The 22,350-nt window shown below is 42.2% G+C and overlaps 1 protein-coding gene across 1 annotated transcript in view; it reads right to left on the bottom strand.

Moving 5' to 3' along the window:
• ndrg2 (NDRG family member 2) overlaps positions 1 to 21,183 on the bottom strand; it is a 30,154-nt gene extending 8,971 nt beyond the window's left edge. The window contains exons 1-2 of the mRNA XM_056369338.1: positions 20,735 to 21,183; positions 945 to 1,030 (exon numbers count right to left, since the gene is read on the bottom strand). Coding sequence (XP_056225313.1) covers positions 945 to 1,019 — 75 coding nt within the window. The 5' untranslated portion in view covers positions 1,020 to 1,030; positions 20,735 to 21,183. The remainder of the gene's footprint in view (positions 1 to 944; positions 1,031 to 20,734) is intronic.
• Positions 21,184 to 22,350: the final 1,167 nt, after the last annotated feature.

Raw genomic sequence — 22,350 nt, 5'->3', positions numbered from 1 at the left:
GGCTCTCTGTGGAAGCAACTAATTAACAGAGGTGGACAATGCACACAACTTCATTTCTTGAGTCAATGTATAGATCCTCCTGGTCAAACATCACTCCAATACAAGTGAAAGTTGTTCACTCGAATGTTTTTCATCTGCAAACAGGAACAGTCTTTGAGTTCTGTCAGAAGGCTGCTGGATGTCAGTTAAACACATTAAATCCTGTAATTTCTGCCTTTTGTAAATCTGTGGCTGTTGTTTTTGTAGATGTTTCAGAGCTGTCGCTTCCTCTTTGCCCACCAGGTGTCAGCGGCGAGCAACAAACTCCTGTGTTCTGCAGCGCTGCATCTGCACGGCAACATCAGCGCAGCAGAGCAGAGGAGCTGCTCGCGCTCCCTCAGGGGCTTTGACGTCAGCCCGGCTGATGTGAGCCAGTGCTGCAGCTGTGCACGAATACACACACACACACACACACACATATATGTGGATTTACAAACACAGTTGTGCGCACATGTGTTTGAAACACATGCTGTCACATGTAGGCTTTGCTCAGACTCAAAAGCGCACACACTCGCATTCATTCACATATGCACAGCAAGGACACACATGCTCAACACACTCACACACAAACCAGCCCTTGTTTTTCTGTCTCCTGGGACACAGACACAATTGACACACAGACACACACACATAAACACACACACATTCTGCCATTTATCTGTGGTTTCAGATCATGTACGTTACACAATGACAACCATGCAATTAATGCACTGATGTGTTCTCATGTGTGTTTCTCCATGCTTGAATTTGCAAGCAAAATCAGCCTACATGTGTGTATTCACATGCAGCATGTGTGTGTGAAATTTATGATGTGTGTACATGTCTCTGTAGGCTTTGTTTATGTGTGTGTGTGTGTGTGTGTGTGTGTGTGTGTGTGTGTGTGTGTGTGCAGCACCATCTCTGACCTTGGCGGTGTCAGGCTGACCCGTGAGTAAAGGCTTCTCCTCCGTGATGGCGATCTCCTGCATTTCTGTTGTCATGGTGTCACTTCCTGTGCACATGAAAGAAAGCGGAGCATTAAGAATCTGTTGACTGCGGCGTCTGCGGCTGTTGCATTCATCTTATTTCTATTGTGATCCTCACACAAACACTTGACTCTGTAATGGGGGAAACAGCTGTGCAACACACACACACACACACACACACACACACACGCACACGCACACAGAGGCTGAAATGTGGATGTATGCCTGTACACACCCAGTGATTAAATACTGTATGTAGCTGTTTCCCCTCTGGGACTTTGTTTGAGCTGTGGGACCTTATGAAAGTTAATTAGTGATTAGCTGCAGCAGAGATGAGCAGAAAAGGATTGTGGGACAGAGAGAGAAGGGGCTAGAAGAGAAGAGGAGGTGTCGATAAGTAGATGGACATTTTTATTTATTAGTAGACTGAACAGTGAGAAAAGAAAAAGGAAGATGGGGGGGGGCACAGAAGGGTGTGATTTCATTAGTACGAGGGAAAAGGTGCGAGACATGGTTGGGAGAAATGACAGTCGCCTGAGGGGAGGACTGTGACAAAGAAGTGACTGATGAGGATGAAAAGAGGGGGAAAAAAAGACTTTTCATGACATTTCTTTCACATGAGGACGGTTAGTCAGGCATGCTACTTATTCTCAGACGCCTTCACACCTTTAGTGTGTGTTACTGTGAATCCACTGGAGCAGCTGGCAGTTAAACGCGGCGCCCAAGGGCATCGCAAAGGTGGTTGTTCAAAGGTAAGTTCATTTCATTTTCCCATACTGATCTCTGCACAGGTCTGGGAAGTCAAACTGAAGGCTTTCACACATGCAGGTCTTTACATGTTCAAGTGCTTCCTAAAAACACCCTGCGGAATTAATATGGCGGTCGAAGAATTAACTTCAGTGTTGTTCAGTGCAGCAGATCCGGAGATACTGTCTTTTTTTTTTTTTTAATCCCATGCATTTTTCGACTCTGTCAAAATCTGGCGCCGACATTAACCACAATGCAACTCGACCGTTCAACAGTTCAGTCGGGAGATTCAGGTGTGTTATGCTAGTAGCAGGCTACAGAGGTCTGATAAGCTCACTTCTTTCCAACTCCAGACATCCCAGATGTTTTTCCCAGAACTTTTTGCACATACACTATGCAGCAGTAACCCTATAAATCAGTGGACTTGCCCTCTAATGAACCCAGACCTTCTTTGTATCACTATTGTCACTGATCTTCCTTCCCACTGTTTTGCATACAGCCTTCCGCTACTTCGTCATCCTGTTTTCTAAATGTTGCATTTCTCTCTTACAGCGCTGTTATTTTGTATTTGGGTCATGTTTTCATTGTCTGATCATGTAAGCTGTGCACAAAAAAGAAACACCAGATTTGAATGCATCCAATCAAAGCGTTATTTGAAGAATCAGACTTGTCATACAACAGAATTATTAGTTGTATTAAGGCTAAAAGGGAGAATTAAAAGTAAGTGAGCGGGCACAGGTTGTTATTGTATCTATCTGACAGCGTCATGCTCCGTCTGACAAACCTGAAATATATGAGACCATTTGACATCACTGTGTGTGTGTGTGTGTGTGTGTGTGTGTGTGTGTGTGTATGTGTGTGTGTGTGTGTGAGCGCCTACATGCCTGTGCACAATTCATGCTCTCATAAACCGATGACTGTATCCTATCTGCAGATTGCATCAAAGGGGGGAATGAGGCGAGTTGGTGTGGATGTTTGTGTGTGTGTGTGTGTGTGTGTGTGTGTGTGTGTGTGTGTGTGTGTGTGTGTGTGCACTCATCAGAAAATGAACTGCTGCCCCTGGGGGCCTCTGTCTCTGGGTTTCAAACGGAAATGATTAGTCACCAAAGTGACCCCCATCCCCCACCAATACACACATGCACTCACACACACTCACTCATTGCTCTCATGCATCAGGCCTCCCTCTATATACATCTCTTTATTGGTCTAGCACATATTCCTCTCTCTATCACTTAATCATTTTCTTTTTATCTCTGCCAGTGTCTCTCCCTGCTTTTATTTCACTCAATGTCAAACTCAAACTAGAAAGCACTCAGTAGATAGAAAGCCTCCACTAACACTCAGTTATTTTCCAACTTGTGAATAGCTGCAGTTTTCTGGAACACAGATTTTTCTTGTGTTAATCTTCTTCAGGGTTCAGTTTTCAGAGGAAAAAGCATGAGGACGTCATGATGTTGCTCCTTCCCATGAGCACAGAACTGAGACATGTTGGTTCCTAGTTAAAAACATAAAGCTAATCGTTTACTGGCGGAAATCCTGCAGCCAGACTGCAGCCAAAGATTTAATATTCAGGATCATGAACCAACGGATATCAGTCCATCAGGTCCGTACAAATCCATTTTAGTGCAACTATTATTTCATTATCAACCAATCAGCTGAATGGAGCCTGGCTGTGGTTCAGGCGGTCATGGAAGTCTTTGCCCGGTCACATACTCCATATACCGTCCGACCTTGTACGTCCACTCGCTATATACACACCATATCCACATTTGGTGCTCATTCACTCTGGAACACCACCCACCCACCCCAATGCCACATGCTCACGTTAATCAGATGTGAAACCCAGGCCTTCAGATTGCTTGTTTTATTTGACCAACAGTCCAAAACTCGCCCTCCTCCTTAACCGGTGGGCTATGCCTTCAGCATCTAACACTTTCACATACGCACCGATGCAAATGCAGGGTGCGAGCATCAATGCACATGCAAGCACTTCCACAAGATACCCACACATGCACACACAGCTGCATACAGTATATATTGACTTCACTGGGCATTACTAAAACCTTTGTGACTGAGCTGAATGACAGAGGAGAAAGAGTATGTGTGTGTTTGTGCAAGTGCTATTTGAAAGCTCTAAGTTCTTATCTAGGTTGAGTAAAGTTTGGAGATAGCGAGCTTGAAATGATGTTTGAAAGATTTAACAGCAAACAAGCCTGAAGGAAACTCTGAAAGAGCACGGCTTCAGTGTGCACTCATGTTGTCTCCTGACACATACTTTTTTATCCCACCTTGACGCCAAGGCCGGTAGTCAATCGCAGGAGCAACGACAGAGCACATCTAGAGCTGGCGGGACTTCAGTATCTTACTCAGAGACACTTCCGGAGGCCGGAGCAGCTGCTTGTTGACATGTATTGCCTCTGATTGACAGTCAGTCTCTCTCTGATACGACTGATCCTATGCCACAGCTCTGCCCCCACTATTTTTTATAGATCTGGCTTGTGATATGACTACAGAGTAAATTTGTTTATATGCTCCTCTGCGTATATTAATAGCTCCCTGGCGTTTCTCCATTCGGGTGTTTGGAAGGGAAAGTTCAACAGGTCGTCTGCAGCATTTCCAAGAGGAATCTGTACAATGAAATTCTTAATAAAAACACAACTGATACACAATATACAAAAAAAAATAACCTCACAAAACTACGTATAGTATATATTAGGGCTGTAATTGATGATTCATTTATTTCTTTTCAATTAGCCAATTAATTGTTTAAAATGTCAGAAAATGGTGAAAAAAGAGTGAGAGTGAACTAAAAGTTAAGTCGTGATGATAACTGAGCAAGCTCAATTTACTGATGAAGACTGTGAGTTACTTAATCTGCTCTCTCTCTCTCTCTCCCTTTCAGAAACATATACTCTCTCTCTCTTCCACATACAGTTTCTAGATACTTCAACATTGTTAATCAGCCAAACTTCCTCCATCACCCATCTTTCTCTACCTCTACCTCTGCCTCTCTCTCTCTCTCTCTCTCTCTCTCTCTCTCTCTCTGAGTCAGTGTGTTTCGGAGCGAGTAATAACTGTTAAACTGCACAGGAGGCACCGTCTGTCACCATGGAAAGAGAAACAGAGAGATGGAGAGAAAAAGACAGATTTGCATGAAGAGCAAAGGAGGGAGGGCGACTGAAAGCCAGGCAGGGAGAACGTACTGCTAGCTGTGAAAAGGAGAAAAAAAAAGAGAAAATAAAAAAGCAGGCCTTGCTTGTCATTTGCCTATACGCTACTTCCACATTTCAGCTGTCAGACAACAGTTGTTCAGTTCATCTGTTGCACCAAACAGGTTTCGTGTCTCAGCTATCAGGCTGCATCGCAGAATTGCTCCGGCTAAATCAATCCATGCCTGTTTTCGGCAAATTCATAATCATGCAGAGCGGTGGCATTTCTCTCGCCCGCTGTTAGCAGGCCGGCTCATTCCAACATGTCGCAATCTGTTTTCGTCAATCCTTCCTGTCACCCCCCCACCCCCACCCCCCCACCCCCCAACCCCCTTCACCCCCACTTGCTCTGTCACTCTTACTCCGTCTCTTTATCCTTTGATGCAATGCGATGTCACCAAACAGTAACTCTGGATTCAGGCTGCCAACAGCCACACTGAACTCTCCAGAAGCTGATTAGAGCTGCGTAAGACGGCGAGCTGCAGGTCGGCTGAGGTTTCGTGGAAAAGTCAGGCTGGGATTGGCTGCTGCTGGCTGATGATGCTTAAGTCTGACTCCAGCTGATGTGTCTGTGTTGATAAACATCGAAAGTTGTGGTTGTGGTTTTACTGTGAGGGTGACTTTTGAAAATGAGAGCGAGTAGAAGTAGATAGCACTTTCTAACTAGAATGGCACTCAAGTCGAGCGTATCCCTCCGCCAAGGCCAAACAATCCTACACACGGCTGTCGGGTCCAGACTATTATCTGGACCAAATTGTACAAACTCCTAGATCTCAACACCATAAATATGCCAGATTTTTTACATCAAGATCCAAACAGTATTTCCAGAGAAACTGTCGAAAGTGGGAAAGTGATTAAAAGAATTCCTGGATCTGCCCCTTCAACCGGATCCACATTAAAATGTAATGGGTTCGTCCCAGGCCCCATCCCTCCACCAAGTTTGGTGCAAATAGGTTCAGTACTTGTGCTTGGTAAACAAACAAACAGACTACAGTGAAAATATAACCTCCACGGTGAAGGCAATGAAAGAATCTCTTCTAGACTTTTTCAAGTTTGGTACGTACTTGTGAGCTTTGCTTCCAGGAAATAGCCACAGCCACAACTGGCCTTATCCCACCTACTCCACTTTTGTAGTGGCAGCGATCCAAATGGAACCACTACATCCTTATATAGTGTTACAAACCCACTCGAATACAGAAGTGTGTGACAAAGTTCAGCTCGCTTCACGCAGTGTCGGCTGGTGACTGGCTCACACGCGCAGGGCCAACCTTAGCTATAAGAGATGAGCGATACAAGCCAAGAATAACTAATTTTACAGAAGATTTTGGCATAACCTCATGAGCCTTTACTTTTTAGGGGTTTAAATCACTGGATGAGACTAGAGTTGTCATTATCACCTCCTAATTTTACCTATAAACTGTTTCTGTTGTTTAATAATACACATATGACAATATAACTTGTGGATCTTTTGTTTATCAGTCCATCTGGTTTCCTTCTCACTATCCATTCGGTGTAATTGTTCTTTTTGAAGGCTTTTGTGCAGTTCTGGTAACAGACTCTCTCTCCACCTCCCTACACGCCTATTTCAGTCCAATTCATTCGCCAAAAAAAGAAGCAAAAAGCACAATTAACAAAGATAAAGATGAATTTGATTGATACCATTGTGATTATTATTCTACAAATTTTTCTATAAATATCATTGCTGTGGTTTCTTTTGGCCACGATAATTGTGCAGGTAAAATCTGATACCGTGACAGCCCTAATCATAATAAATATCAATATTGTATCGTTTAAAATAATACAGAGTTACATTAATAGTGCCAACCCTTGGAGCAAACGTTTTTCTTATATCTTCAGTGCTGTGCTTTCTGTCAGCACATTTCATCCCCACTGCTTCTGACATGTAACGGACCAGAATGACAGTTATCAGACGGGAAGATCTGCAGAGAATCAGACCTTTCTGAATGGACTGAATAAAAGCTCTTCGGCGATAACTGAGGCTGCCGCTCGGCCCGAGGTCGGGTTAGGTCGTTTCTGCTGCTTCTCTGCTTTACATTTAATTACATTGACGCTCCATTGACACAGCAGCTGATGAGTAAACAAAAAAACTAACCAAAAAAAAAAAAGAACGGGCGTTCGGTGTGTTGCTTAAAGAAACTTCAGCAGCAGGAGACTCAAAGAGAGAGAAGGCAAGAAAAAAAGTATCTTTCATTTTTGGCTACAGACTCTGTTGCCAGCAGAGCTTGTATTCCTGCCATCAGAAGAAGAATCTGTTGTATATTTTCTTGCACAGTAAGAAAAACAACTCGGAAAATTGCACAGACTGGAAAATTGTAAGAAAAACTCATCAGAGACAGAAATAAAAAGTGCTTCAACTTCAAATGGAACCTGTAATTTTCTTTAATCAGCCACTAGATTGCTGTTCGCAGAGCTGATATAACAATCTGCTGTCAAACAAGACTTTGTCACCGTCTATCTGCGCTCCACGTATTTATTATAATCTCTTTCTCTCTCTCTGTCACAGCCCTTCCCTTCCCTCTCTGTCCATCTTTTGTCCAGCTGCTGACTTTTCATTCACGTCTCTCTCGATTTCTGCCAGTCACTGCTCCTCCTTCTCTGTCTCAGAGCTGGTCTTTGTCTCATTTCTACCATCCTCTTTCTGCCCCCCCCCCCTTTTCTTTTTCTCCACCTAACACAAGTGAAAGAAAAAATGGGCAAACAGTTCAGCTGGCAGACTCCTTTCTTTCATTTGCTCTCTCTCTCTCTCTCTCTCTCTCTCTCTCTCTCTATGCTGCCACCAGTATTTGCAGCTCTGAACAAAGAGGCGCGCCCCAGACACTCAGATACACACACACAGACAAATAAACAGCGCTAAAGTGGGGCACTGAGCATTAAGGTCACCTATATTGAGAATTTAGGCTGAAGGCTGAAAGGTTAAACCTGTGGCATTCCAGGGGACATGCACGGCTGCTTCGACATCTAAAACGCGTTGATATCGAGGTGTTTAAAGCTGCGCAACATGAGCGGATGGAAGGAAACCAGGGGAGGAGGGGGCCCTTGATACATCATTCCTATTTAAATCTCTTACAACCATGTCAATCATCAAGACACATCTCACATTCTGGGAAACAGTGTGAGTCAGGACGCTGTTATTATCGTTTGTATCATTCGTATCATCGTCATGGGGCCAAATGTCATTTTAGAAAACTGCTGTCAAAACCCTAAGCAAATGTTATCGAAGGTTGAGTTTTAAACATTTGACCTTATCACCCAACCCTTTTTCATGTCATTCCCCCCTTCTCTCAAAACTCCCTGTCAGTCTGATATCAGAATTTTTTATGTCGGTGCCGATATGAAACTTGAGTTTTAAAACATTTTTTCTCCCATGTAAACCTGCAGTAACTCAGATTTCTGCCCCGTGGGGACAGAACAACGAGCATTAAACACAACACTGACATGTTATCACCTTATAAAGACGACACAAATGTGTTAGCAAACAGTTTGTTGTATAAAAAACCAGCAGGCACAGAACAACATAGCATTCATTAGCGCTTTTTCTGGACTCTTTAGCAGCTAAATGCTCCTCTGTGTTCACTAGCATGTAGCTAACTGTGTGCGTATATCAGAGCTTTGTTGCTAAAAACTACAGGGCTGCAAAATCAAAACAATGAGCTGAAAGAGGCTAAAGTGCTTTGTTAAGCTAAGGTAACTTTTGTAATTTGAGTGACACCGTTCACATCACACAGAGCCATTCGCTCTATTGCAAATATAAAAATATTGATAAGTGCAGCTTAATAATAATCTACCTTGTGATTACCTGTTCTCTCCAGTTCCTGTGTACTAGAACTTCAAGCTATACTATAAAATAATGCAATACAATCCGAGCAAGTAAAGCATAAGTAAAATAGGCCCCACCCAGCTGTGATGCCAACTTCAAAGGACACACACACACAAAAGTTTGATAGGGAAAGTCAGGCAGTTTCTTTTCCGAACTAAAGTCACTGGAGATTTATGATTTTCACTTTACAACAGTGCAGGCATGCAATTGCCTCTGAACCACATTTATCACCCTGCTGACACACACACAATGGAGAGATCTGGGTGTTGAGGACAAACACACTCAGGACCGAATCTGTTCTCTGTCCTGAAGCAAGTAATGTTGGACTGCAGTCCCTCAATGCTGTCACACCTGGGTACCACTATGTCAGTCTTACATGCACATCACAGTGATGTGCAGCCCTGCCTGAAGTCTACATACAGACTGCTGAGGCTGAATTTATTATTTTTTTTACAACTCAGCACTGTGATTCATGGACGGAAAATACAAATGAAACCAGTTTTCTCTGCACGCTTGTTAAAGCACTACTTTTCTCTTCCACCAAACGTGGTTTCTTGCCGGGAGCAGGTGGTGGTGATTGTGGCTTGACAAAAGCTTTGGCCATTGTTGCGTTTAGCAGAGGTTATAATACGCCATCTGAGCAGCGCTATGTCTTGAGGACAGATTGGAGGCTACAGTGAGTCGCTATCAGAAAGTGACTGAACGGGCCGGGGCTTTCTAACAAGCGTGCTAACTTCAATAGAAGAAAAGACATGATAGAGACAAGAGTTAACACTGGTGTTGCCTTCTACAGCTAGAGACAGCTGAGATGGTGAGTAAAGGAAGTTTGAACTCCGAACATTTCTTCTAGACCGGTAGCTAAACAGCTGTTAATGCTAACACAGGCTATGTAGCAATAGTAAAACTTACAAATATAAAATACAACTAACAAACAGTTTGGGAAATTTGCTCACTTGCCAAGAGCTCAATATGAAGGTCAATACCACTTCCACGTGTCCGTTAAATGTAAAACTATAACAGTTAGCGTAGCTTTGCATAAACAGGGGGAAACAACTAGCCTGGTTCTGATCAAAGTGAATCTGAATTCCTGAAGTCTTTTCGCCCTTCAACAAAGTTCAAATAAACTCATACATAAAGCAAGAGTTGACAAAAACAAACCTCCAAAAAATCAATTAATCAGATTTGTTATCGGGGACGACCAGGCTGCCAGCAAGCAAACAAAGATTAATCTGTGATTCAAAAAAAAAAAAAAAGAGAACGAGCATGAACAAAATACAGAGTCGAAAGCCGCTGCTCCGTCTATCCCACATTAGTTCACTCTTCCAGTTTGCATGTTTGCACCATCAACACTTTTACATTTTAAAATAGTGTTGAACACTTTTGAACGCTTTCATATTGATGATTTTTGATTGGATTTCATGCTTTAGTAGTGGAGATCAATAAGGATTCATCACCAGCTTATCTTAGGAGGCAGTAGAGCTGATCAATACACCACCAGGGTGATGCTGCCAGAGGCTTTACAGGAAGAAGAGACAAGTTTTAGCTCACACTGCATCAACAACTCCTACTGTATATTTCTAAGGCCATCCAGTCTTCCTGCAGTCAGTTTGACTATTTGTGGGGTTTTTCTTTTGTTGGGGCGGATTGTTGCTAGGTCTGCTGGACAAAACACAGTCGTCCCAGAGCAGAAAATGAGAGAGAAAAATGAGCGACAAATGTCCGGAGAGAAAAAAAGCACAACAGCAGCCACCATGGAGACCCAGAGAGGAGCCAAAGCTCCCCTCGTCTCCTCTTTGAGCCAAGCCTGCGCTCACTCTCCCCTCTTTAAACGTCCCGTGCTGCTTCCCACGGTGTTGGATGGGCACATGTTGATCACCTTGGCTCTCCAGACGACACATACACAAATAAAAGAGCAGCTTAGAAAAGCCTGTTTTTTCTCTCTGTCTCTCAGCGCATCATTTTGGCCCCTTGTCTTCTCAAATCCTCTGTCGCCCATCACTCAGCGGCTCAACCCAGCTCTTCTTTTCATTTTCAGGCCGCCTATTATTCCCTCCATCATGACCTCACCTCCATTCAGACATCCAGTCTCTCTGTCTGTCTGTCTGTCTGTCTGTCTGGAAAGGTGAGACTACTCTCTGACAAAGGTTATTCACTTGAGCAGCAGATAGTCCATTGCATCCTCATGTAAATATCATTATGGAAGTATATTAGATTGTGAGTTTTACTCTACACTATATTTTTCGATGTTTTGAAGACAGAAAATAATTAAAGCTAGTGAGGTTTGTAATGTTTTCTAATCATTTTCAACAATGGCATTCATTTCTTACTGAATCCAGTGGCGACCATGCGCAGCACAAACGTGAACTTCAAACACGTCTAATGCACAGAATAGAAAAACAAATGGTGTAGGTGATAATGAACAGCATGTGTTTGCTTTCTGCCCCGGTCTCTCTGTTTATCTGTGAAATTCAAATTCTCTCTCCTTCAGTGACATTCGCCCATTAAGCGTCTGACGGCAGCCGGCAGATTGGCTTTTCGTTTGTTCGCTCAATAGCTGTGGGAAATATATCAGAGTGGAGCATGAAGTGAACCAGAAATTACCTTGACTAATTATGTGAATGGTATAAAAGACAGCGGTTTGTTTCATTCGGGTCAGATCTGTGAGCGCTTATACAGCTACATTTAAAAAACAAAGAGAGGGAGAGAGATGCTCAGATGGCTCAATCAATTGTTTCAATTCAGGTTATAGGCCAACAGACGAGCACATGATCACAGACACACAGAGTCCCATGCTACTGCGCACACACATTCACTAATTGACCTTCAAGCTAGGGTAAACTGATATGTTGGAGACATTGGCCTCGGGCTGATAGAGATAAATGGGCTGATTGCTGCTGAAGCCAAACGCAGAACAGCTTTTCTTAAGGGACCACCTTTCAAAACACTACGTAACATACATGACATACACGTAGTTACGTATTATTTTCTTATATTTAGAAAGTTATGAAGGTACATTGAGAAAACCTTATCTTTACTTCCATATAATCTTATTTACCCAACAAATCTTATTTAGCCATGGTTTACACTCTTATCAGCTTCTCAGTCCCTTAATCTCCAATTTCTGGCCACAGGGGAGGTCTCGCTGGAGCAGCTGGGTGCAGCTGGGTGCAGCTTTAATGCCTTGCTCAAGGGCTCATTCATTGTGTTTGCTTGACTTCTATGTATAAATATGTTATTGTCTAATTTTGTTAAATTGTTTAACCTATAAAATGTCAACAAAAAAAAAGCTGTTCCACTAACAGTCCCAAACCTGAACTTAATGAATACATCATACGCTACATGGCCAAAAGTATGTGGACAGCCAAACTTGATACTCATATCATTGATACTCAACATTTCATTCCAAAACCGTGGGCGTTAATCTCAGCCTCCACTCTTCTGCAGAGGTTTTCCACGGTATTTTGGAACCTGGCTGCAGGGATTTGCTCCCATTCAGCCACAGCAGCATTAGTGCACTCATACCCTCATGTTGGGTGACGAGACCTGATCCCCCTCCATGTTCCAGTAAATCCCAAAAGGTGCCGGATGTTGGACGGGGTTGAGGTCAGTCAAGTTCTTTCACACCAAACTGAGAAAACCATATTAACAGAACATGTGTACCTTATCTACTACCTGTGCGTCACACTGATCCCATGGATATTGCGCATTAAATGAGTCACATGACCCTTTGTTCCCACTTTCTCTGTGCCTATAATCAAACAGTAATAACTGATGGTTATGAGAAGAAAATATTATCCTGCTTCTTAAAAACATTATTTCAACAGTTGCTTCATTATTGCAGAAGCTGTTGCAGAAACATCACTAACAGCTGCTGTTATGAATCCCGATATGTAATGAGGGGATTACCATGTTGGTGGTTGATTATGCAGATAAATTAAAGATGTATGAATGAAATATGAAGTGGATGTCCACACTCAAATGCTAAATGGCCACTAAATGTCTCCTCCTCACTGGAACAATGTCTGACACTCTCAGAGCTTAGAGCAGACACAAATGAAGTGATGTGGAGTAAATGATTATGGGTCGTGATCTTATCATATGTTACTGTATTCTCCAAACAGTTATCAAACAGGAAAATATACAAGCAGAAATTAGTCAATGTTACTTTATATACAGTTGTCAAGATCAATCATTTTCTCTATGAAATGTTAGAAACTAGTGTAAAATGCCCATTTGCAATTTCCCAGAATGCAATGTGACATCTGATCAACTCTCTACAGTGATATAAAACGAAGAAATGTGGCAAATCATTATATTTAAGAAGCTGGAACCAGAGAATGTTTCACATTTAGACTGGTTGACTGGTAACTGATTGTTGTAGCTATTTTACGTTTAATTACACAGATATTTACGAGATGCTGCACGCTTTTACTTTTAATGTTAAATTTGGTCCAGTCATCCATGATAATAATAATAATAATTATTAGTATCATTAATACCTGTGATTATTGTTGAAGACATTTCAGTTAATGCTTTTTTAATTATCACCAAATAATCATTTCTATAGCGACTCACTTTTATTCCTTTTACAGCTCAACACTAGCTGTTAGGTAGCTGTTTTTCTATTGTTAAATATTTATCCGATACTGCCCTACACCCATTTGTTCAGTGGACCTCCATCATGGCAGCCGGCGCCTGTTGCTAGGAGATCTGTGACACAACCGCTGACTATCTACTCCATATAAACACACTTGGATATTGTTGCGTACCAGCAGGCGAGGAATGCTCCCTCTACTAAACATGCTTTTGCCGTTTATTTTCTGAAGGCACTCATGCTCTTCCTCTGCCTGTGCATCTATTGACAAACATTCCTGATTATGTAACCGTGTGCTGTGGAATGCTCACCACACACACACACACACACACACACACGCACACACACGCACACACACGCACACACACACCATCGCCTCTGACAGCACCAGACTGGATGCACATTTGGACACATTTAGATCACTTCTGTTCAAAATCCCAGAGACAGACTGTCAATTTTGCACAGAACATTTTTTTAGAAAAAAAAAAAAAAAAAAAACTGGTACATCTACCCACTCTACTCCACACATCCAACCTGAGAAATTTGAATGGAGTTTGGGCAGAGCGTTTGTCTATAAATAGGGTGTTGTGAAGGGCTGTTTGGACTCGTGGGAACAGACAGGGCATTGTGCTGCCTGGCCTATCTGTACCTGGCCTCTATCCATCAGGCAAAGGACTGAGCAGTCCCCCCCCACCCCCCACAAACACACACACAAACACACACAAACACACACTGGCCTAGATGCCAGCATATGAAGACTGCTGTAATCTCAAACACCTACACAGCATAAAATCCATACGCACTGACCCAGATGCTGAGACTCTTTTGCTCACGTACACCTACGCAGGGTATAAAAAAATAAAAATCCATATTCTTACACAAACCTTGACTAATATGCACTATTATTATATGCACTGGCCCAGACTCTGATGAGATCAATTCAGATGAGAAACGCACAAAAATGTTGGTCGCACATGGTCAGAATTTATTCAGACTAGACTGGTCTCAGACACCTACGCAGTGAGCGTTGTTCCAGTCTCAGTCAGCAGCTAATGTGCTCTTCTTCACTGTACAGACTATAAAAACACATCTGCGCTCATGTTACAAAAACCCGTACTATTGTGCTCTACTGCCAAACAGAAATACTGGGAGTCAAATCAAAATAACTGACCTATCTCAGTTACATGTTTAAACACAGAAGTAGTTTTATATCCCGATAACCGGCTAATATCTAGGCATCCAATCTATCTAACGAAGTGGTAAAAGGGTATTTTCGCCAATTTCTGGCCTGGAAAAAAAACAACAAAAAAATAAGAAAATGGGAAAAGCGTTTCAGTTGTGTTCGGTGTGCTTTGGTTTCCATCCAAAACGATTCATTTTCAGTGGCCCCGTGAGCACAAATCCCAGTGTTTTTCATTTTCAGTGCTCTCTCGTGTCATGTTGGCCGGGGTTTTTAACACACTGAGCTGAATCTACTGTCAACACAGAAGAATCGATGTGTCTGTTGGTACTAGCAGGCAGAAGTGCAACATTAGACAACGTTACTTACAGTAGCTGCACTCGGTTGGGCCATACAGGATACAACTGGATCGAGGAAATACAGGACAGGGGGGATTTCTCTTCATAGATACAACTCATCAAACCATTTTAATATATCTAGATTATGTTTTTTATTACAAACCACAATTTATAATGTGAACTTAAGCCTCAACTCACAATTATTGTCATTATTTTCTCCCAATCATCTCCTTGGCTAATCATTGCGTTTATAAAATGTCAGAAAATGGTGAAAAATGGCAGAGTTCAACTACGACGTCTTCAACAGTCCAACAACTCAAAGATATTCGGTTTGCAATCATATATGATAAAAGAGAAGCATCAAGTGTTGCTACTGCAGGATTTAATGCCGCATTCACACATTTTTTTGGCGGCAAACAAGCTGAAAACATCTGACATACTGTTAATGAATGTGTCAGAAAACACTTGACTATTTACCCATCCAGCAAACATGCATCAACATTAGCATTTATATAGAGCCAATATTCTGGTCTCCACCGTCCCCTGATGAAAATATCTGGCTCTTTAGCAGCTAAATGCTCCGGTGTTCATATACTAGTCGCGAGCTTTGCCTGTCTGTCCTTTCATGCTGGAAATGCGATTGATGAGAGTGGAGTAGCGAGACGTGAATCCAAACTGAACTGCTCTGTGGAACTGAAGAGAACTGTAGAGTTGGGTTAGAATTTCTTGTGTCTTGTGAGCAAAACTCACATCACGTGAAGTAATTGCATTTATTGTTAATATAAAAATATTGGTTCGTGAAGCTTTAATAAATTCCCATCCGTCTCATGTCTATGTTATTGTTCCTGTGGCAAACAAATTAAACTGGCCATCAGCCCTGCAACACTTCTGATTACCTCTGCTATAAATGAGCAGTGATTCTCAAACCGAGCGGTAAACAAAACTCAAACTCCAAAGAGGCAATTACAGCCACAGACATGAACATCAGCTCCATAGCACCATCAGCCCCGAAGCACAATCAAACACAAACACAACCCACTTACTACGACGATACTTCACATTTAATCAGTGGCTTGGCATCGCAGCTACACTATGATGCAGTGCTTGTAATGCAACACTGACAGGGCTGTGTACACCCAGCAGCTGACGTGTCATCAACACCTCAACATAAGGACTAAGACTGTTTCCGAGCGCTCGAGATGACAGCAGCATTTACTTCGCTGATATTCTGGGACGTGAATCCACCTCTGAGGCAATACCTGGAGTCCAATTATAGCTGTTTACTGGCCTAGTTTGTTGCATATCCACACAGTCATCTACCTTTCAACACTATTCTCAGTGTCTTCTATTTCATAGCAACTATCAACCCTTAGTGCCATGCAATCTAACAACACATCCAATATTTGGTCAGTTTACGATTGTAGCTCGTTTAAAGTCAAGGAACTAACTCCATCATTCAATATTTTTAAATAACAAACTGTCTTATTGCGAAAATCTGAGTTGATTTATTAATGACGAATAATGATATGCTATGGTTTCATATCAGTAATCATTAGGTAAGAGGTGTCCGTTTTGCAACGAAACATCCAGATGTGAGTCTTCAACACTCAAGGACAGAAAGAAACTGTAATTTGAACTTCAATGCTTCACCACTGCACAACCATGACCACTTTAACAGGTCAAGCAAATCATCTTTCCACTGAAGCCAACGCTGATGGATTAGCAAACACCGCGGGAGTAAATGTTAATATTGGTAGAGTCAACAGGCAAGGTGACAGTCTGAATATGCTTAAGTCATTTCCCTCTAATAACAACAGCCAAGGAAGTGCATGTCTGCTTTGCCAAATGGAGCAAATATGCAACTGCAACTTTAAATGTTATGTTTTGATGTATTACAGCACTTCTGCTATAAGCTATAACTATTTTTAATCAGCTACAGTGTCATATTCTCCACCCTTTACTTTTGTTTCACCCACACATGTTGCAAGTTTTGTGGAAATGTGTCACCTGCCATTTTACTACAGTGATAAAACAATTGAAATAATTATGATAATAATAAACTTTATTTATTTAGCATCTTTCATATATGAAATACAGCTCACCAAAACACCAAAGAAGAAAGCTGATAACTGATGTAATATTAGGGCTACTCCTGATCATAATGGCAGTAACTCAACAATAATACCTCTCTAAAGTTTGCTAACATTAGCTAGCTTTAGCCACCGTAAGCTAATGGTCATACCAGACTGTGTACGGGTGTAGCAGCTTTAAAATCGTCTTTTCGCCATGAGCGTTTATAAATTCTAGCAAACCTTGTGTCAGAGGGAAAAAAAATGTGTTGGGAACCCTGTGTGCGTTTGAGTTGACTCTGCATGGAGTGCAGAAGGTCAAACTGTCACTGACAGTCCAAATGAACACAGGACACAGCCAGTGATGACACAACTTGTCTGTAATGAGGTCAGGTTGGTCAATAGCCACCATAGCAACAAGTTCAGTGGTGCAGAGACAATGAAACATGGCTACTTGGTTTGACGAACTAACCGTCTACTGTTTTTGCAGAAAAAGATCTGGAATGCAGAATATAAATACAAACTTTAGCTTTTAAGTCGTCATTTCTGGGTGTTTCTGTTCTGTCAGAGGGTTCACAAGTGTCTACAAACACCATCATAGAGGACTGAACCAAACTGTGCCATGGTTTAATGATGTCAACAAGTTGATCTCTTTGGATTATTAGTCTGGCCAGGACACAAACAATCGGGGATGCAGGCGACTGTTCCAGTAGAAGAGTTTATTTTTGGCCCTGACAGACGCGTATGACACGACTCCAGATAAACTCCACAAACCCAACAAATCAACGCTGTGGCACATCAACAGCCCAGCTCATTCAACAGTAACACTGTCTTCACTACAAGCTGGGTCAAGCTGGAAGGTACAGAGCACTAGCAGCCAGTGGCGGTCACATTGGTTGGGTCTAATGCTGAGCCTTAAGATGTCATTTTCCTAAGCTGATGGAAAGAAATCTGGTGATAAAGTGATGTAATTGTTCTTTTTCAGTTCAATTTCACATGCAAACATTGAAGTATAATAATGTACAACATTGACATCTTACTGTATTATTTTATTGACTAATCTATTGAATATCTGTTAAACTGTTTGACTCATTTGATCAATAAGTCTGTTATATTACAAATGTGTCTGCTTTTTAATTTGAAAAGCCCAAAGCTGTAAACGGACTAATTTCAAAATTACATTAAATTCTATCTGCCTAATGTATTCATTGAATAATGGTTTAATGGTTTAAAATGTTTTTATGGATTGATTGATTTATTTATTCTTTTAGCCTATGCAGACAACATCACTAAGTCAACATGAAGAATGGGCTTTAGTGGCGAGTCAGTCTAACACAAGATTGGTTCTGCAGCTCAACATCTGTGTGATACTAATCAAATTAAAATGCACAGCAGAACAATTTGTTCTTGTGACCACTATAAATATCCGGTAATTTTTCATTTCTGATGGTAGAACAGATTAGAGGGACAGACGGCCTTTCAAGTCTACAGAATTGTCTCCCCACCAACATGATCGGCTCACACACACACACTCAGACAACAGAGATGTTTGGGCAATTTTAGAGATGTAAGGGAAGGAACAGCTATGATATACTTTGTTATCTCTACAATGGGGGTAGCAAGTGCATAGTTAGCATCACTCGCAGTCAGAATGGCCACAATTATGAAAATACCAGAATTTACCTCTGAGTCCAGCTTCACTAACAGCCCTAAAGTTGCTGTTGAAGAGTTCGCCTAAATGACATAAAGCGTACTTGGGCATAGTCGTGTAGCCTTGCACATTGTTTGGGTTTTATCTGCTGAGGTTTTGAGATACCCGTCTCTCCCCTCCAGTACAATAGAGGCGACTGCTATTTTGTTTGTGCTGCTCAGAGCAGTGAAAAATGACATTGTGAAACTAGAGAATACTTCGCCCAAGAAAAAGTCCCACAGGAAGCTGTCCACAGTGAGTAAACGTGACGCTTTCTGGAAAGACACATGCTTGCGAGATTCTCAAATATCACCTTTCATTGCTTTGAGCAGCAGTAAAGGCATAAATCTCAGGGGCAGACATCTCAAAACCTCAGCAGATAAAACCAAAAGCATGTGCACGGGAAAAAATTGGACAAACTGAAGCTGCAAAAACAAATCCTTCACACCAGCATTCAAGTTATTCTTTGTGTTGTCATTTACTGTGGTACAATACTGAAAATCCATTTGAAATAAACAGCCATAAAAAAATATGGACACAGGACCGCTGGTAACACCACACCCATCTACACTTCCAACCAAGAAGGACAAACAATACATTGTGTGTGTTTTTTGTGTGTGTTTCTGTGTGTGTGTCTACATGTCTGCACAGTCTGTGTTTTCTGACATAGCTCGAGTGCGCGCATTCATTTGTAGGCTATTGCTACATCTCAATGCACGATTCACAAGCGCTTAGGTCTACGCGTGCGTGAGTGCATGTGCGCGCGCGTTATCAGCAGGGGCTCCACTTCACTCAAAGAGCAGTGAGGCCAAGAGTCTCCAAATGCGGTATGACTCACAGGATCTGCGCGCGGGCTTGCTGGAGTGCGTGCGTGCAGCTTGCAGCAGTAGTGAAAACCTCTTAGTGGAGCTGTGTGTAGACTAGGGAGAGGTGTGCGTGTGCGTACGTGTGTGTGTGTGTGTCCTTGGTCTGGCACGACACACTGAGTCAAAACATTTCCCCTCGCGCGCCAATAAGATATTCCATAAGGGAGAGTCTTAAGAAAGCATCTTTTCAGGGCATGTTTTATCCGAGCCAGCACAGGGCCATTGAACGCACACACAAGGGGACACACCTCCATTTGACATTGACAAACATTATGCACCCTTCTCTGGTGCACCAAGAGCCCAAATACCCAAATACCCCCCCCCCCCCACCCCCACAAATCTAACTACCTCTTTCTCCCAGGAAGAGACAAAAAAAAGCAACCTTTCTTTGAAACCATGAAAATACCACTGCTGCAGCAGTGAGGAGAACAGTTTTAAACAGCACAAAGGAAAAGCAAAGATGCGCCTGTCGGCTGAGAGACAAGACACGGATGGAGCACGGAGGGAAGGGGGGGTGGGGGGTCAGGTTCGTACACACTATGATTCAAGTTCATGCAGCACGGGGATGTCAATACTGGCCTACATTCTGTCTGCGGGAGATCTGAGCCGTGCCATTGAGCTGTCATGCCTGGGTAGCAGGAGGGAGGTGTGGGGGAGGAGGAGGAGGAGGAGGAGGGGGGGGAGCGGAACAAAGACCCGCTGGCGATGCCACATGTGAGCGTCAATAACTCGCACTCCCCTCACTCACACATACTCTCTCAACGGACTCACGTGCACGCAATAAAAAGAAGAAAAAGTTTTTTTTTCTTCTATTTGTGCGTGCAAGCAGATATCTAAATGCTAATGCCTTGAGCTGGATCTATTCTCTATTTATTTCTTTATTTCTTTATTTTTTTTGTTGACAGGCGAACCGAGCAGCGTGTTTCAGGATTCAATCAAGGAGGAAAACACGGGCTGGGGGGTCACTGATTACTTTGACATGGGTTTGTATTATGCATTATTAAACAGGAGGGTCCACCTTGCATCCCTGCACATACACAACTCCACCGAGAAAAACAAATCAACCCCCCCCCCTCACGACTGTTGAATGAACAATGACAAATCTATACAGCCTACTTCCGACTTTTTCCAGGACATAAAGAGCTTAAGCACTTAAAAATAATAATAATAATAATAATGAGGATAAAGGATAAACTCACCTTTCAGTCTGCAGATGGGAATGAAAAAATCTTCACACAAAAGCAGAGATCTCTAAAAATATATGGCAAGTCTCGCTCTCCACTTGCGCAATGTCTTCTCAGCTCTCTTCCCAGCCTGTCCCTCCAGTCTTCCCGCTAATCTCCTGTTATTTCACTTTTTCCTCCACCGCCTTTATTTTCCGCTGTTCCTTCTTCCCCTCTTTTTTCCCCTGTGTTGTTTTCTCTCCTTCTCCAGCAGGAGGAAAATTCAGCACAGTGAAAAGAATATGGAGCGGTCAATCAAAAGGCAAGATGGAGCGATGGAGTTTTTAGGGGTAATAAAAAAAGTTATCGCCCAATAAACCACCAGGAAATGGTAAAACAGGTTTGTTTTAGTCCAAACAGGTGCTGGGTTGTGTTTAACTCACCTTGACACGGCCACTGTTTGAACCAGACTAAATGCTGACGCGAAATCGGTAGAAAGTAGCGTGTCTCTCTTTCTCGTCCCCCCTCCCTCATCCCCTCCCAGATTTCACGTTGGTACGGTCCACTCTTGTTGAGCTTGTAGAGCCGAGCCTAACGCGCGAGCTTTCTTTCCCGCCTGGGCCCGAGCCAACAGGTAAATAAACACACCTGGAGTTAAAATTCTGTCAGGAAGAGGAAGAAGAGCGGGAAGGTGGGGGACGTTTCGACCGCACGGAGCTCAACACCGAGACCTCCATCCTGCAGAGGTCTGGTGGTCTGAAGTCCCCGGCTCCCCTGGAGGGATCCGAGTTTCACTTCACCTTCACAAACTTCACCATCTCAAAATGCCTGTGTATCGTGTCTTCCTGCTGGATTTATTTAGGTCTATGTGGAGGGAAGCAGGTGGAAAACTAAGCAAGGTGATGAAATGGGATAAAATCGAACATGTGTCATTTGAAAAGAAACTATTAGAAATAAAAAAGAATGTGCTACATGAATTTACATTTTTAAGCTTCATTAACTCTATGCTCACTGAGACCATGAAACCGACCAGTGCTGCTGGTCCCAGCTTGTCTGCGCTAATTTGTTGAAACACAACTTGAATATCAGACTGAAATAAAGATTGATTGATAATGAAAGAGGTTGAAAATGGTAATTTTCTTTGCATATATGCAGATATAACCTGCTATCCGCATCGCTGTCACTGACTTATATTGTGATCAGTTTTCAGATTAAACTAAATATTATGTTTAATATTAGGTTTCATCAGGCAAAAATAGGCATCTGTGTTCATCAAGTTATTGAATAGTTTTTCTACTGGGATTTATTGTTGACTTGTATGTCGTTTTGATGTTTAATACATTTAAACAACTATTCAGTGAATTGTATTGTTTGAGTTTGTGGATATGCTTTCCATCCAACTTGCTCCTCCACTTTGGCAAAAGTTAAAAGAAACTCAAGCTTTATTTAGACTTTTGAAGTCTTAATATTTACTTAAATGTGGCTGAACAGATGTGGAAAGTTAATGTGATATATATAGAGTAAATTTAAAGTATCCTAATACTGTAATATGAGACATACACGTAAAAGCTTAAGTATCTATAAACATTTTATTCTCTGTATATCCAGCACCAATTCTTCCACATTAACCACGAAGCAGCCAACTTGCATAA

Source organism: Seriola aureovittata, chromosome 23 (genome assembly GCF_021018895.1).
Source record: "Seriola aureovittata isolate HTS-2021-v1 ecotype China chromosome 23, ASM2101889v1, whole genome shotgun sequence".
In the NCBI taxonomy this organism is placed as follows: domain Eukaryota; kingdom Metazoa; phylum Chordata; class Actinopteri; order Carangiformes; family Carangidae; genus Seriola; species Seriola aureovittata.
Note: the sequence above shows the minus strand (reverse complement) of the source record. Positions and strands in the feature narration are given on the sequence as shown.